The sequence below is a fragment of the Trematomus bernacchii genome, unplaced genomic scaffold, assembly GCF_902827165.1.
Source record: "Trematomus bernacchii unplaced genomic scaffold, fTreBer1.1, whole genome shotgun sequence".
NCBI lineage: Eukaryota > Metazoa > Chordata > Actinopteri > Perciformes > Nototheniidae > Trematomus > Trematomus bernacchii.
This window is the reverse complement of record NW_022987705.1, coordinates 6997139-7011709: the sequence shown is the minus strand read 5'-3', so window position 1 is coordinate 7011709 and position 14571 is coordinate 6997139. Positions and strand designations below refer to the sequence as shown.

Sequence of the window (14571 nt, the reverse complement as noted above, 5' to 3'; positions counted from 1 at the left end):
TGTAAACTTCACATGCAGATTACAGATGTTAAAAGTGGCAGCAGCGGTTGTGCCATTGTTCTGCCTCCTATCAATCATTAACTGACAAAACTCAACCTCTTGGTTTTTTTCTGCCTTTCTCACAGATTCCCAGTTTCCAATTGACATTTCCTCTGTGAAAAGGGACCATGACTTCTTGGACCGTGACCTGGTGGAGCCACTCTGTCGGTAAGCACAAACACACATGCTCAAACTGTATGTAACCCCCCAATACGCATGCAACCCACCCTCAAAATCACAGATTCCTTCTTTCTCGTCCCCCTGGTTCTGCACTTGTCCCTGCGGCCTGGTGCTTCCCGCCGATCATTAGACGTCTGACCCCGACCCGTAATGAACCCCTCATCCCTGTCTCGTCCTCAGACACCCTGGGCTTTGATCTGGTCACCTCCCCTCCCCTCTGCCACGCTCTGATCTCCCATTCAAAGAGCAGAGACCCTCAGGGGGCCTAAACAGGAGGGGGCTGAGGGGATGAGGGTAATATAGAAGGAGTGAGGGGATGCCAGTATATTCTACCAGATGGCTTTGAGTGTGTTTTTAAGTCCCTTTACACACCTATGATCTTTTTGTTTTACATCTCCCATTCCCCCTCCACGTCGAGTTTTCCCTGCTCGTAGCAGCATACCCCTTATCTCTCTCCCTCTTCCCCATTACCCCCGCCTCTCTAATGTTCTATGGTAGAAGAGGGTGTGGTAATTATAGTGTTAGTGATTCCTTAACGCTATATTGTGAGACAACATGCAGCAAAGCCCCTGAGAACTGCCTCAGAAGCTGTAAAACACACTCTTAATGAGCTCTCTCTTGATCGTGCATGACTCTTTACACACATTAAGGATTACATGCTGCTATATGCTTACAAGATGATGATGTGTACTGAGCATATCATTCTAAGTCTTGTCTGGATATATTCAACAAGAAACAGTTGTTTGTACCATCATGCAGCAGAAACTCCAGAGCAGGGATTGGAAGAGAGTGGTGATGGGTGACAGATGAAGGGAGGTAGGAGGGAAGTGGAGGGGGAGGAGCCAGCTGTGTTTCACGGGAGATACGCTTGTTGAGGGTGAGGATCAGTCCCAGCGGAGTGATCCTAGAGAAGGAAAGGAAGGAGAAAAGGCAGTGTGGATAGAGAGAGCGTAGTGAAAAGGACAGAAGTTACAAGATTTAAAAGGAGACAGTGGTACTGATATGTGAGCAATAAGAGAGGGAAAATAGAAGACAGCTCATAAAGAAACAAAAACACAGCATCAGACCAAACATATACATATTTAAAAGCACGTTTAACTGACTGTTTGTTTATCTTGCAGACGGCTCAACACTCTGAACAAGTGTGCCTCCATGAAACTGGATGTCAGCCACCCCAAGAAGAAAGTAAGACATTTTATTTCAACTGTGAGCCATAATCTTCTTAAAAACTTGTTTGACTGTAGTTTATCAGCAACCATAAATAGGACCATGTTTCTAGAATATCATTATGGAACTAACTCTAGCGTGTTTACATTTGGTTCAGTTGGTTAGCGAGACTTCTGTCATTCAAACTGGATCACTGAAAAGTTTAGGTTCGTCCAAGGTTTTCCAAACAATGGACATATATGTATGGGATACTTTGTGGCAGATAAAATCCAGTGTCAAATAATGCTCTTCTCTAGATATTTCTGTATACAAGTAGTGCTGATGACAAAAGATATTTAGATCTCCAAATGTTCACTACATATGACACGTTTGATTTATTTGTAGTTATTCCTAAATGGTCAAACAGGATTTCTTTAATGGTCAAGACAAAGAGAACAACAGTGAATTGTAAACCCATAGATACTCTTATTTGGTGCTTTATGTTGCAATACCTTTATCGTTCCATAGGGTGATGACTCTGATGAAGATGACCCGTTGGCTATCAGTAAAAGGTGGACGTTTGAGTGGAGCAGCCGACGTTGGTCTCGCCAGCATGACTTCCTGTTGGACAGCACCGATGAGAGCAGCCCGACAGGACAGGGGGAGGGTCTGCTGCACAGCACAGTGAGCAGTGAGAGTCTGCTGACAGACCTCAGCGAGCAGGAGATCACAGAGATCTCCTCCCTGCACAGCGAGGACTCCGCCTCCGCCTTGCCTGACTCTTTATCTATGGCATCTCTCTCCGCTTCCTACCAACCACCAAGGGATCTTTCACACTACAACTCCCTGCCACTCAAGAGCAGCCGGCATGGGCAAGGAGGGCGGAGCAAAGCCAAGGAGTTTTTGCGTCGAATGGAATTAATGCGCACTTGGGGGCCGTCAACGAAGCGGAAAAGCTCACATCGCAGGCCTCCACTGGTGATCAGTGGGCCGGTGTTACATGGCGAGGAGCCTCACGCTCTGCAGATGCTCCAGTGTACTCCCATCAGCCAACTGGAACACAGCCTTCAACAAACTAATGGTGAAACTTCCCTTGTCTCCCCTACCAGTGATTGTAAAGACCAATCCACAGTGGGTGTGAGCCCCAGCACTGAGACAATGGCGCCTGTTGGAAAGGAGTCTGTGTGTAGAAAACACCTCACTGGGAGCAAGAGAAGCAGCATGTATCTGGAGGATATGGAGCTGCCTTCTCAAGGTAAGAGGACTGAAGGGCAGAGCCAGTTTGGCAGAAACCAGTTTCGCTCTTATGAAAACCTTCTCGTTCACATCCCTAAAGACCACAAACCAGGCACCTTTCCAAAAGCTCTATCCATAGAGAGCCTGGTGCCTTCCCCCGATGATGGAAAGAACGGCCCCCAGACACATGCCCAAACTTCTCCATCCAGCAATGGCCTGGGGGGGCCCTGGTCTGGTAAACCCCTGTCCAAGCCCACCTGCCCTGGAGCTCCGCGGGGCAGCAGGGTGAGTGTTTATGACAACGTCCCGGGATCACACCTTTACGCCAGCACAGGAGATCTGCTGGACTTTGAGAAAGAGGACAATCTGTTCCCTCACCTCGATGACATCATCCAGCATGTCAGCGGTTTGCAGCAAATAGTGGACCACTGGAGCCGCAGTGTGCTGCCTGAGGATGAGACAGGGGAGGGGGAGGAGGAAGGGGAAGGCAGGACCACACCAAGTGAGGGAGAGAGAGATGGCGTGTCCTTGAACGACACTGATTCAACAGGAACCAGCCGCGAGAGGCGGGACTCTGGAGTCGGGGCCTCCCTGACAAGACCACGGTTAGTAGCTATTCAGGAATAATGACAATTTATACAAAAATGGCCAAAACAATTATAATACCAACCAAGTTATGTATATCCCATGAATGAACATTATAAGGCCTGACTGAATCATTCTGTGTCTCTAATTCTTTACTGATATTTTCTCCCCATCCCAGATTACGATGGCCGAGTTTCAGAACCTCTGATCATCTCAACCAGCCAGCGTCTTCTCTGCAGATCAGCAGCCAATCAGCAGGCCAGCTCAGCCTGCTGCAGAAGTTCTCTTTGCTCCGCCTCACCGCCATCATGGAGAAATACTCAATGTCAAATAAACATGGCTGGACATGGTGGGCACACACTCTACCACACACATCATCCATACTGTATGTTTCTCCACAATGTGGCTACTATGTCAGCTCATAGTTTATGCATTCATTCAACATTCAGAACATTTAAAAAACATTTAGACATGACAAAGCTGCTGAAACATTTGTGTACACTTCTGGGCAGACCGTTTGTTCCATTCCAACTAAGGAAGATATTCCCTGTATTTTGCAATGGCCTCTGTTATTTTAACTGCTTCTATTTATTAGCTGAAAAAGCACACTTTGCACCAACACCTCCACAAAAACCAAAACACTTACTTAATCCACTGATACTGGCTGTTACAATGGGTTCCTGCTTGATTAAAGGTGCCACTGTTGGTCAAAAACTGCCTTTAGTTTCTCAGCCACACACTATAAGCCAAAAGTGGCAATGACCTACAAACACAGGCACATCCTTGTGTTGTTAACGAACACTCCGGTTTGTTTTTATTATCCCCGAGAGGGAAATTCTGTTGACAAGCGTATACATGAAGAGAAAGATAATGAAAGCATAGGCTGCTCTTTCTCTCTCACACTTCAATAATTGTTTTCTGTCTATCGCTCCCAGGTCTGTACCCAAGTTTATGAAGCGCATGAAGGTGCCAGACTACAAAGAGAAGAGTGTGTTTGGCGTTCCCCTCATCATCCATGTCCAGCGCTGTGGGTTTCCGCTCCCTCTGTGTTTACAGCAGGCCCTCTGCCACCTCCGAACACACTGTCTGGACCAGGTTAGAGAGAAAAACAGCATTTACAAGAGTCTGTACACTTCCTCTCAGCATAGTGCTCATCAGTGGTGGAACTAACTACACACTAAAGTACTGTACTTAAATGTTATCTTACCATACAATGTTCTGCTTAACTACATTTCTTAGGGAAATAAACATGTATAAACATTTGTCTTCACATTAATTAAAACATGAAATGAGCTTATACAATAAAATGCACTAAACTATTGTAGTAGTTTCAAATATCTTCAGCTTGTTACCCATCAAAAGATAAGTACCTGGTTGGCGGTAATTTACATTTCAAATATGATATTATGCAAAGAATGGTCTCTTGTATTTTCCATCTTCCTTGTTGGCTCTAAATAATTACTTTCTTTCCGTCTCAGGTGGGATTGTTCCGTAAATCTGGAGTGAAGTCTCGTATTCAGGCTCTGAGGCAGCAGTGCGAGCTGTCCCCCGACTCTGTGAACTATGAGGACCAGTCAGCTTACGACGTGGCCGACATGGTCAAACAATTCTTCAGAGACTTGCCAGAGCCTCTGCTAACAAGCAAGCTGGGGGAAACCTTCCTGCATATTTACCAGTGTAAGTGGACTGTTCGGAGCTTTGATAAGAGTAACGTGTTGTTGCAGCTGAAGTTGTCAGAATCATAAGGCGTTATCATAAGATGTAACTCGGAAAGGTTGTATTTATTCATCTTGCCTTAGTTCAAATCCTTTTAGCAAACTGTATGTCATCTCTTTTAAATGACACACAATTATGATTTGTATTATAGTGAAATGTATCCAATTCTGGACAACATTAGTCAAATCTGAAAGCACTTCTTACTGTTTGTCAGATGTATTGTTCATGCATACAGTATGAGCATCAAAACAGTACATCAAAGATTAGATGGTGGCATTTGTGACTTATTTTTCAGTCCGTAATTCCTCCTCACTTCGTATTTTTATTTTTTTAGATGTCCCAAAGGAGCAGAGGTTACAGGCGGTCAGGGCGGCCATTTTGCTAATGCCGGATGAAAGCAGGGAGGTTCTGCAGACGTTGCTCTACTTCCTGCGTGATGTCACTTCCTTGGTGGAGGAGAACCAGATGACGCCGATGAACTTGGCTGTTTGTCTGGGACCTTCGCTCTTCCACCTGAGCATACTGAAGAACGAGATGCTGTCACCAAGGTGCGTTCACCGAGAAGACACCGAAGAACTTCCACTGTGTTATTATTTTGAGAAACTTGGTTGACAACCTTCAAGAACTGGAGTAATGAAGCATGATGATTTACATTCTGTGTTATTTCTATACCTCAAGGTCAATCCAGAGGAAGTACACCACGGGCCGCCCCGATCAGAAAGACCTGAATGAGAATCTGGCAGCCACCCAGGGCCTGTCACACATGATCAATGAGTGCCATCGTCTCTTTCAGGTCAGGATTTATGATTTACAGCAGGGTTTGATAGCTAATATATAATCCAAATATGGCAGATTAATTGCTACATTTAAGATTGTTTTCATAAGAGCGAAAAAAAGGTAAATGACTGACAGAAGTTGAGCAATTCAGTGTGTTGAATACGGTATAATGCATGGCGAGAGTGATATTACCACTGCCTAGTTATTATCATCAAAGGCCCTCAGTATAATTGGGTTTAATGATCTTATTTCTGAAACTGTATACCATACTGCTCCGTGTGCACAGTATATAATGCTGCTGTTGGAGAAAACCTTTTCAAGGGCTGAGAAAAATACACTTGATAACAATTGAGTCTTGAGTTTAATGTGATTTTAGTGGAGTTGTTATAAGAGCAAGAATGTTTGAACTGCATACAGTGTGTCATTCTTTCAAAACATAACATTGAACAGTGTTGGAGTTTCTGGTAAAATAACAAGTGACGTTAAATTGTTCCACTACTGTAGAAAATCTGTAAATCTTTGTCGTCTCAGCACATATGCTATTGCTCCAATGGAGGGTCTAAATCTGTTTAGAGTGCTTAGTGCTTGAGCCTGAGCTGCTGTTGTGCGATGTGATGTGACTCACGTCCTCCGCCTTTTCCCCAGATCCCAGAGGAGATGGTGACCCAGTCTCGCAACTCCTACATGGAGGCTGAGCTGATGGTGCCCCCGCTGGAGGAACTGTGCAAGGCTCACATGGAGGAAGTGGATGAGGATGAGGAAGAGGAGGAAGAGGAGGGATCCTATCATGCACATATAGAAAAGCTGGTCCAGAACCTGCTGGAAGAGGCCAAAGATAAGAGCAAAGGCTGGGTGTCTCGCTCCACTAGTGACAATACAGAACTGGCAGTTAAAAAGGTATGTGATCATTGAATTTTCACAATATAATGGGATTTTGGAGGGCAAGGAGAGAAAAAAGGAAGAAAATAAATATACAAATAAAAAGTAATATTTTAGTCGATTTTTCTATTATTATATTTTCTCTTGTGAATACCTTGTGTAACACGGTCATTCAGTTCAGAACGTTTTCCACTTCAAGCATAACTTAAGTGGAAGCCTGTTGTTTGACTGCTTTACTCAAGAGGTTTATTGAGCCAAAATTATAGGGAAATTCCACTTTTTTAAAACACAGCTCTGTGCCTACATACTCTACATGTTAAAATATATATATGATCAATTACGTTTGAGCTCTTTTTGTACTCTGTCACATTAAATGTAACATTCATATTCTGTTTGTGTGTAAGGTGGGAGATGGTAATCCTCTGAGGCGGTGGCGAGTGTGTGTTGAGGTGTCTGCAGCTCCCACCGAGGTGCTGCAGCGGCTGCTGAGAGAGCGCCCCCTGTGGCAGGCTGAGCTGCAGCAGGAGAAGGTTCAGGAGACGCTGGATAAACAGACAGACGTGTACCAGTACTCCTGCCACAACATGGCCCCTGTACCCAGCTGTGACTATGTGGTACTAAGGTGAGAATTACTGAATTTAAAATGTGCATGCTTTTTGTGATTTGGAATTATAGACCAACACAATTGTTTTATTGTTCCAAACTACCTGCTCAAAAATACCCTTAAATACCTAAATCCTTATATGTATCATACCATACCGTGTAAAAAAGCTTGTACCATTAGTTGATTTGATCATCGAAAGTAAATAAATTACTTATAAAGCTATAAGTCTTGTTTCAACCAAAAACACCAGAAATAAATAGTCCAGTTTTACAAATTCGGAAATGTTGTAAGTTCAGTATTTTGGTTTTGATCAGACAAAATTATGAAAATTCTTCTGTTTCTCAAGTTTTATAGACCAACACTTTATTGATAAATCAAGAAAATAATCTGCAGATTAGTTAACAATGAACATAATGTTAAGCTGCTTCCTGATAAGAATACATTACCCAACATGTCTCACAATCCCACATGAAATGTGTGTCTGCAATTACTTTTCTGTCTCTCCGCCCCCTCAGATCATGGCGTACAGACCTGTGTAAAGGCTCCTGTGCGCTGGTGTGTGTGTCTGTCGAACATGATGACAGCCCACGCATGGGAGCAGTGAGGGGGGTGGTGCTGGAGTCACAATACCTCCTTGAGCCCTGTGGGACTGGGAGGACCAGGCTCACACATATCTCCAGAGTGGATCTCAGGTGTGGGCGGACTTCAAGTGCCTTCAAGTGCTCATAGTCAGGCTTTTAACAAACATTGCATTGATTAACATGCTTTATTTTCTATTCTTGTCACAGGGGAAGATCTCCAGAATGGTACAACAAAGCATTTGGTGACATGTGTGTAAATGAGGCCCAGAGGATCCGCTCCTCTTTTCACCCGCCTGACCCGATGAGCCCAGAGCTGAAGACCTGAACCCCAGAAATCAAGCTCTATCTTGGGTCACACTGCCAGAGCAGCTGGGCCTGAGGACCAGTGAGGAGGGGAATCATCACGGCAGAGGACTGGAGTGTCTTTTCACGCTGCTGAGCCACACTGAACTTAACTGTACCATAATGTATTTAGATACAGTCATTCACACACAGAAAAGGGAGTATTTCTGTCATGTATTCCAGTAATTATACAGAACAACATATCACTACTTATTTATATAATAAATAATGACTTTTGGTGCAATATTTTTTGCCCAAAGAAGAAAACTCTGGTGTCTAATTCAAGATATGAAACAGCTCATTAGATTCCCTTTGAATAGCCATTGAAGTTTCATATAATTGGATCATAAACATTTGCATTATCAGGGAAATGAGAATGTGCACATAGTTAGTATTTCTTATATTTATTGCTCTGGCTTGTTCTTCCAAATCCTTATTTACTTATCCAATGTCTTGCAAAAAAAGATGGCCTAGAACACATTAATGTCATACCGCAATAACAGATCTTATTGTGCATAACCTTTAATCCTACTTGAAGTAGAATACCTGTATTTGTATTGATTTCTTTTCATCTTAACTCCATCTCTTTAAAATGCAACATTACATTACATGTTACTTGTTAGACACTTTTATCCTAAGCGACTTACATACTCAATACTGTGGACAGTCCCCACAGGAGCAATTTGGGGTGAAGTGTCTTGCCCAGGGACACAACGACACGCTGACTGTAGTGGGGTTTGAACATGTGCTCCCTTGATCTGAATACCAACGCACTTCCACTGCGCCACACCCCCCCCAACATAGCCTGCCAGTGGAATATACAGTGCATTACTAATTGGATTGAATTTGATTGTTTCGTAACATTTTTAATTCTCGTGTTTTATTGAATAGACACAAAAAAGGAAATCCACATTCACCCCTTATCTGCTTTTATCCAAAATTACATTTAACAAAAACTGTATGACTTACAAATGCACATTTGAGACTTGCGCTTGATTATGATCAAGCCTTAAACAGATGAATCCTAGTGCTCTGAAGAAAATCCCTGTCACTGGGAATGACCAGGACTAGCACAGTATGTTTGCATGTCAGCATTTTATTGTGAAAAGTGCAGTTGTTCAGGAAACACAGACACATGAGGGCTCTGGATCACAGAAAAGGCAAACATCCATCAGGTCCATCATTGTGCAGTTATGGATACATTGTGTAAGACATCACTGTTATTTTAGTCCTGTCACTATTTTCAGTGTTAATATTATCTACATGTTATTTTAAATTTAAATATTGACATTATATCAATGTATATTGTATTACTTTTTATTTGCTGTCATGTTATACAATGTCTAAGACATTTGACCATTTCACTGCTTCTGGGAAGCATGTTTGAAATTGTGTGTGTGAGTGTGTGTTTGCATAGATGTGCCCGTGTATCGGCATTTTAGATATATACGATACAGCCTGTATTGTAAATACATTTGACGCTTTCTGTGCCAGCAGATAAAACACCATAGCTTTTCAGGGTCTTCCTATCATATTGATATGCTGAAATGTGAATTTTCCATACACCATCCTACTAAGCAATATCAGACTGAAGCTTGCTTCTTTGTTTTTAGCTGTAGGCGTTGCTATGGTGTTGCTATGATACAATATCTCTACAGTGCCACCAAAATCCTGCGTGGATGCTGTTTGCTGGGGAACAGTTTGGCATGTGTGTGTGTTTGTAAATATGTGTGTATGAGAGAGACTAAATGAGTGATTGACTTCGACGTGAGCCCTCGGCTGTGTGGGAAGAGGCTCCAATCTTAGCTGAGTAGCTGAGACCAGGGTGATTTATGCTTGGTTATTTGTGACAAAGTGACAGAAAACACAACAATTATTTTCTGAACAAAGAGAATAAAAAAAATCTAAGAATTAAACAGAAACATTGTCTTCTGTGTAAATGTTCTGCAGACTATGATTTTAACAGCAAATACATGTACATCGCACAACATATTTTCCTTGTTATGTGCTCTTTAGTCCATTGAGTGGTGCTGTTGCCCCACTGGAGTCTGAAGGTCATGAAACACTGTGGAAAGTATGTCATGGTAAATGGTTTTTTAAAGATAACTAGAGTGTATGAAGATCATCAGGGGGTTCTCTCTGTTGAGATGTTCCCTTTTCTCCCTCTGCGTCCTTCCAATGGATGGATGTTAGAAACTACCAGCTCGGATCAATACTCAATCACATTTACCTACTTAGCCGTGTTAAATGGGGACTTTCACAGAGGACAGTGAAGGTGTTTAAACACACACTGTGCTCACCTAAAGACTAGGTGTCTGCTGTTTTTAAACAACACTGAAATGAGTGAAATATTGCTTTAACTTCCACCTCATTAAACATGTCAGTGATTTTATCTAGAAAGTAGGGCACACTGTTACAGCTCCTGAATATCAATGATTGTCTGCACTGTGGGTGCACTCTAGTTCCACTACTCCATGGAGTCTGACAAATGAGGAACACCATGTTGCAAATTACACTTTGAAAAAAAAAGGATTACTGACAGGTTGAATCAAGCATTGATTTTTTTCCCCAACCAAATCCACTTAATCCCGGAGAGGTAGATTTTCTAAGCAAATGTGGAAATTATGGAGATAAGGGCTGTGCAAAAGAATGTGAAATTTGATTTGACATTTCTGGCTCTTAATGTTCAGATACAATCCAGAGGGATTTATGAAATCCTCAAGTTTGTTTTTCAGACAGGGTGACCCTGGTAAAGGATTTGAGGGGGACCTCTTCTGGAAAAAAACAAGAAGTGCATGTCTATCAGCTACACCTGACTAAGAAGTGTAAATATCCCCGGTGGTTTTTCCAGTTAGTTAGTGATGGTTTGGGTAGTTGACCTGTGTCCTTCTGTTCTCTACACAGCGGCCAGTAGCCTATATTAGGAGTGTCAAACCCCCAGAAAAAAAAAATTCTGAGCCCGATTAGGCCTGCCAAAACATATTGGTAGAACATTAAAAAAAAAAAATAGTATTTGGGGGATACTAATGGTCTAGACCAGTTTCCATAATTTGGGAGTTTGGGTGATAAACTCTTCGTGCACCTATTATGTCAAAATCTATGATGTAAACAAAAAATAAAGCCTTGTGTTGGGAGTCAGCAAGTTAGCTAGCTGAGTCAATATCACTATAAAGTAACTTTTCTGTCCCCATCAGAATCAATCACTCAGTGATCATGAAAATGTAGCAGAATAATTAAACTCTGAGGTCTTATTATAAATGGCCAAACATTTACACACATATCAGTACAATGATAAGTCTCTTGAATGTGTTTCCTTCATTTTATACCGTATTTTGTCATTGGATGTACGTGATTTTGGCATGTCCCACACACTGCTCTGCTAACTACAGTGTGTGTAATAAGCGATTAAATGATACTACATTTAAAAAATAATTATATGGTTTTATTGTCCACAACGAGTTATTTGATAAAACGAGTCATTTTGATCATGTATATTCTATTTTCATAATAATATTGAACATTTTGCATGTGTCCCTGACATTGCTGTCCACCCTGTCATTATGGGGTAACTGCCCCTATAAAAAAACATCTGATGTTTTCGGTGACATTACTACCACCATATTGTCTTTCCTCAATGGAGGCTGAGACATTGGCTAGTTGCAGAGTAAGTATTTAAACTTATATTTCGTAATTTTAATCATATTATGTGTGTAGTTGGATGTTGTCAATCTTAAAGGTGGCCAGGTGGGGTATGTAATTCACTTCAGAAACACTTTTTGTTATATTCCATGGAATGCTCTTAACATCCCGATAGCAATGAATACATTAAATGCTTTGACAATAAATACATTAAAAAAATTCATCTGTGGAAGCCGTGGCGCTGTAAAAAGCACGACCAATTATTTTAGCTTGCCCGGCTAAAATAACTGGATGGCCTACCTGCCTGACAGCCTTCCATCTCGTGCACAAACGTATTGGTCATGTGCGCGTTCGTGTGTGTTCGTGTGTGTTGGAGGAGGGGCTCTGTAAGGAAGTGGCAGATTTCTTTCGACTGCGTACTTTCAAATTCTAGCGCACTCGAGCTGGTTTCTCCATTCTTACCTACCCTACCTTTAACATGTCCACTCTGTCATAGTGAAATGTCAATTAATATAAGAAACTTTCAGAAATTCGAAATATATTTGTTAAACAGTACACAGTCACCTTGCTAACTGAATCATGTTGCTAACTGAAGGTCCACCATGTGCTCATTAAATGCTAATATTAGCCAAAAATGTCCACCCTGTCAGCAAGCCTTCCATGAATATGAAGTGTAACTTTACAATTGGCATTAAACATTAAAAGTCAGCCGATTTTACTATTGTAAGTTTCTGTTTGGAATAAAGCCGTGGATGTACAAACGAATCGCTGCAGTAGGCCTACTTAATTGATACTGAAGAGAACTTTACAATTTTACTCTGAGACTACATGTATATTGTCGAGTTATAGTAGACCTAAACATTTCCCCCTCTTATTTCTAAGCGTGTTGCATCTACACCGGAGTCCTCGGGAAGTGTAAGTAACTTTTAATTTTAAGATGTGTTTTTATGCCTGTGTTTTCAGAATTGACCCGAATAAAACCCGAAAATGATTAAATGCTAATCTCACAAGCCCAAAAGTAAACATGGCTGCCAAGTCAAACTGAGTTTTCAGGAGTTTTATTCTATATCATTTAACAGGCCTAACATTTGAGGCTCGAAACCCTTTGAATATTAAATGTATGTACAAAATGCCACTGACATAGTATAGTATGCCCTTATGTCCCTTCATTCAAAATGTCCAACGCTCATGCCATTTTCAAACATGTTTTTCAATTGTAAGTTGTGCCTAACCAAATATTTGTAATGGCTTTTTTAATAGGTTAGTTATTTTGTTAGTGTATTTGTCTAGTCTATGTATGGTTTTACATACGTTTTACTGTAAAAACTCTGACTAAATAAATACATCAGTTAAAACATACTTCACTCGGCAAGATAGTTTCTTGTCTGTGTTGTTCAGAGCATTGCATTACATTTAACAGGCCACCATAGTAAATAATAGTTTGCTAATAAATATTTTGGTCTTTAAAAGAAACTCTATGCACCATATCTTAAACATATATTTTAATTAAGAAAGACTAGCTCAAAGGGTTTCAATTAAATAGTACTTTAATGTATGATTCCTGAATGCAGAACATACTTGAGCAAACTTTTCTATAGACTTTAGATATCACAAAACAAATCCGTTTTTATCTTGCTCTCCTTTTATTGTCCTTGTGTTTCTCTTCTATCACAGATATTAGAACATTATTGTCGGAGTAATTTTGACCTGGCCTTGCTTATGTAACTTTCTAATTAACAGACCAAAATAGCAGTTTTGGAAACAAGATATTTTATCTCCAATCATGAAAGAGCACAACAAGATTAAAACTATCCGTAGAACAGAATTTTGTAGTGGTAGACTTTGAATGTTTGTATTAATGTCGTTGCTCTTTATCTGTAACACATTCCCACTATAAAGCAGGGCAGGGAGACGGGGAGAAACAGATGTATCTCCTTTGAGAATGGCTAATCCACTGTCTTCTTTCAGACAACCATGATAAGGTCATTACTGAATAAATTATCCAATGAATGAATTATTGATGAGACCATGTTGCCAGTGGTGTGTACAGTCTTAAGTGTATGCTCTGGTATTGGCATAAAATAGCCAAGAGTATGCACAGTTAAAAATGAGGGAAGCATGCGTTTTAAACATTTTAAAAGAAGGGATATAAAAGAAACTGTCAGTTAATTTCAGTACAGGTCGACAGCTGCAGCTTGTTAGTATTTAAATCGTTTTTTCAGCAACTGTGAATTCATCACTGCTGCACAGTCTGCTCCTGAGTAAAAAACAACCACATGTTTTACCATAATAAGCACAAATATCTGTGAAGATGTGGTACTTTGTTTTTAGTATTATGTACTTGAGTTACCAAGGTCCCTGATCACATTTGTTACTGTCATAGCTGAGAAGTTGAGCATGACAATGGAACATTCTTTATAAAATTGTCTTTTAAAGCCTTGTTTGTATGGAGGTGTTACACCAGCATAGAAACCACCAGTGAATGAAAAACTGGACACTTGAATACATATTTGGGGTTATTATAACAAAATGTGGACGAGGGCATATTCAGTGCTCTTCATGTTAATATTTTTAGTTAGAGTTGGTTTCTGAAAAAACACTGCATGCCAGCAGTGGACACTTTTATCCAAATTGCTTCTGTAGTGCGATAGATAACTGATTTGTTACAGCATTTGATGGAACACTTTTTCACAGCAGGGGTAGATTTGGACTTGTTATGGCAGTAAAAGAACAAAGGGAACTAATAACATTGAGGAGGGCTCCTTTCCTTTTACTGAAGGTGAACCATATCAGTGATTCAGCATGCATAAAACGATGACCCTGGAACAAGAAAAAGCTAATAGAAAT

General features: G+C 41.0%; 1 protein-coding gene across 4 annotated transcripts in view; it reads left to right on the top strand.

Annotated features, from left to right (window-relative positions):
- stard13a (StAR-related lipid transfer (START) domain containing 13a) overlaps positions 1 to 9995 on the top strand; it is a 45310-nt gene extending 35315 nt beyond the window's left edge. For all 4 annotated transcript variants that reach the window (XM_034140280.1, XM_034140282.1, XM_034140281.1 and 1 more), the window contains 12 exons: positions 126 to 207; positions 1341 to 1404; positions 1894 to 3206; positions 3365 to 3535; positions 4122 to 4281; positions 4665 to 4863; positions 5237 to 5450; positions 5581 to 5695; positions 6325 to 6576; positions 6963 to 7180; positions 7678 to 7854; positions 7951 to 9995. In XM_034140280.1, coding sequence (XP_033996171.1) covers positions 126 to 207; positions 1341 to 1404; positions 1894 to 3206; positions 3365 to 3535; positions 4122 to 4281; positions 4665 to 4863; positions 5237 to 5450; positions 5581 to 5695; positions 6325 to 6576; positions 6963 to 7180; positions 7678 to 7854; positions 7951 to 8068 — 3083 coding nt within the window. In that variant the 3' untranslated portion in view covers positions 8069 to 9995. The remainder of the gene's footprint in view (positions 1 to 125; positions 208 to 1340; positions 1405 to 1893; positions 3207 to 3364; positions 3536 to 4121; positions 4282 to 4664; positions 4864 to 5236; positions 5451 to 5580; positions 5696 to 6324; positions 6577 to 6962; positions 7181 to 7677; positions 7855 to 7950) is intronic.
- Positions 9996 to 14571: the final 4576 nt, after the last annotated feature.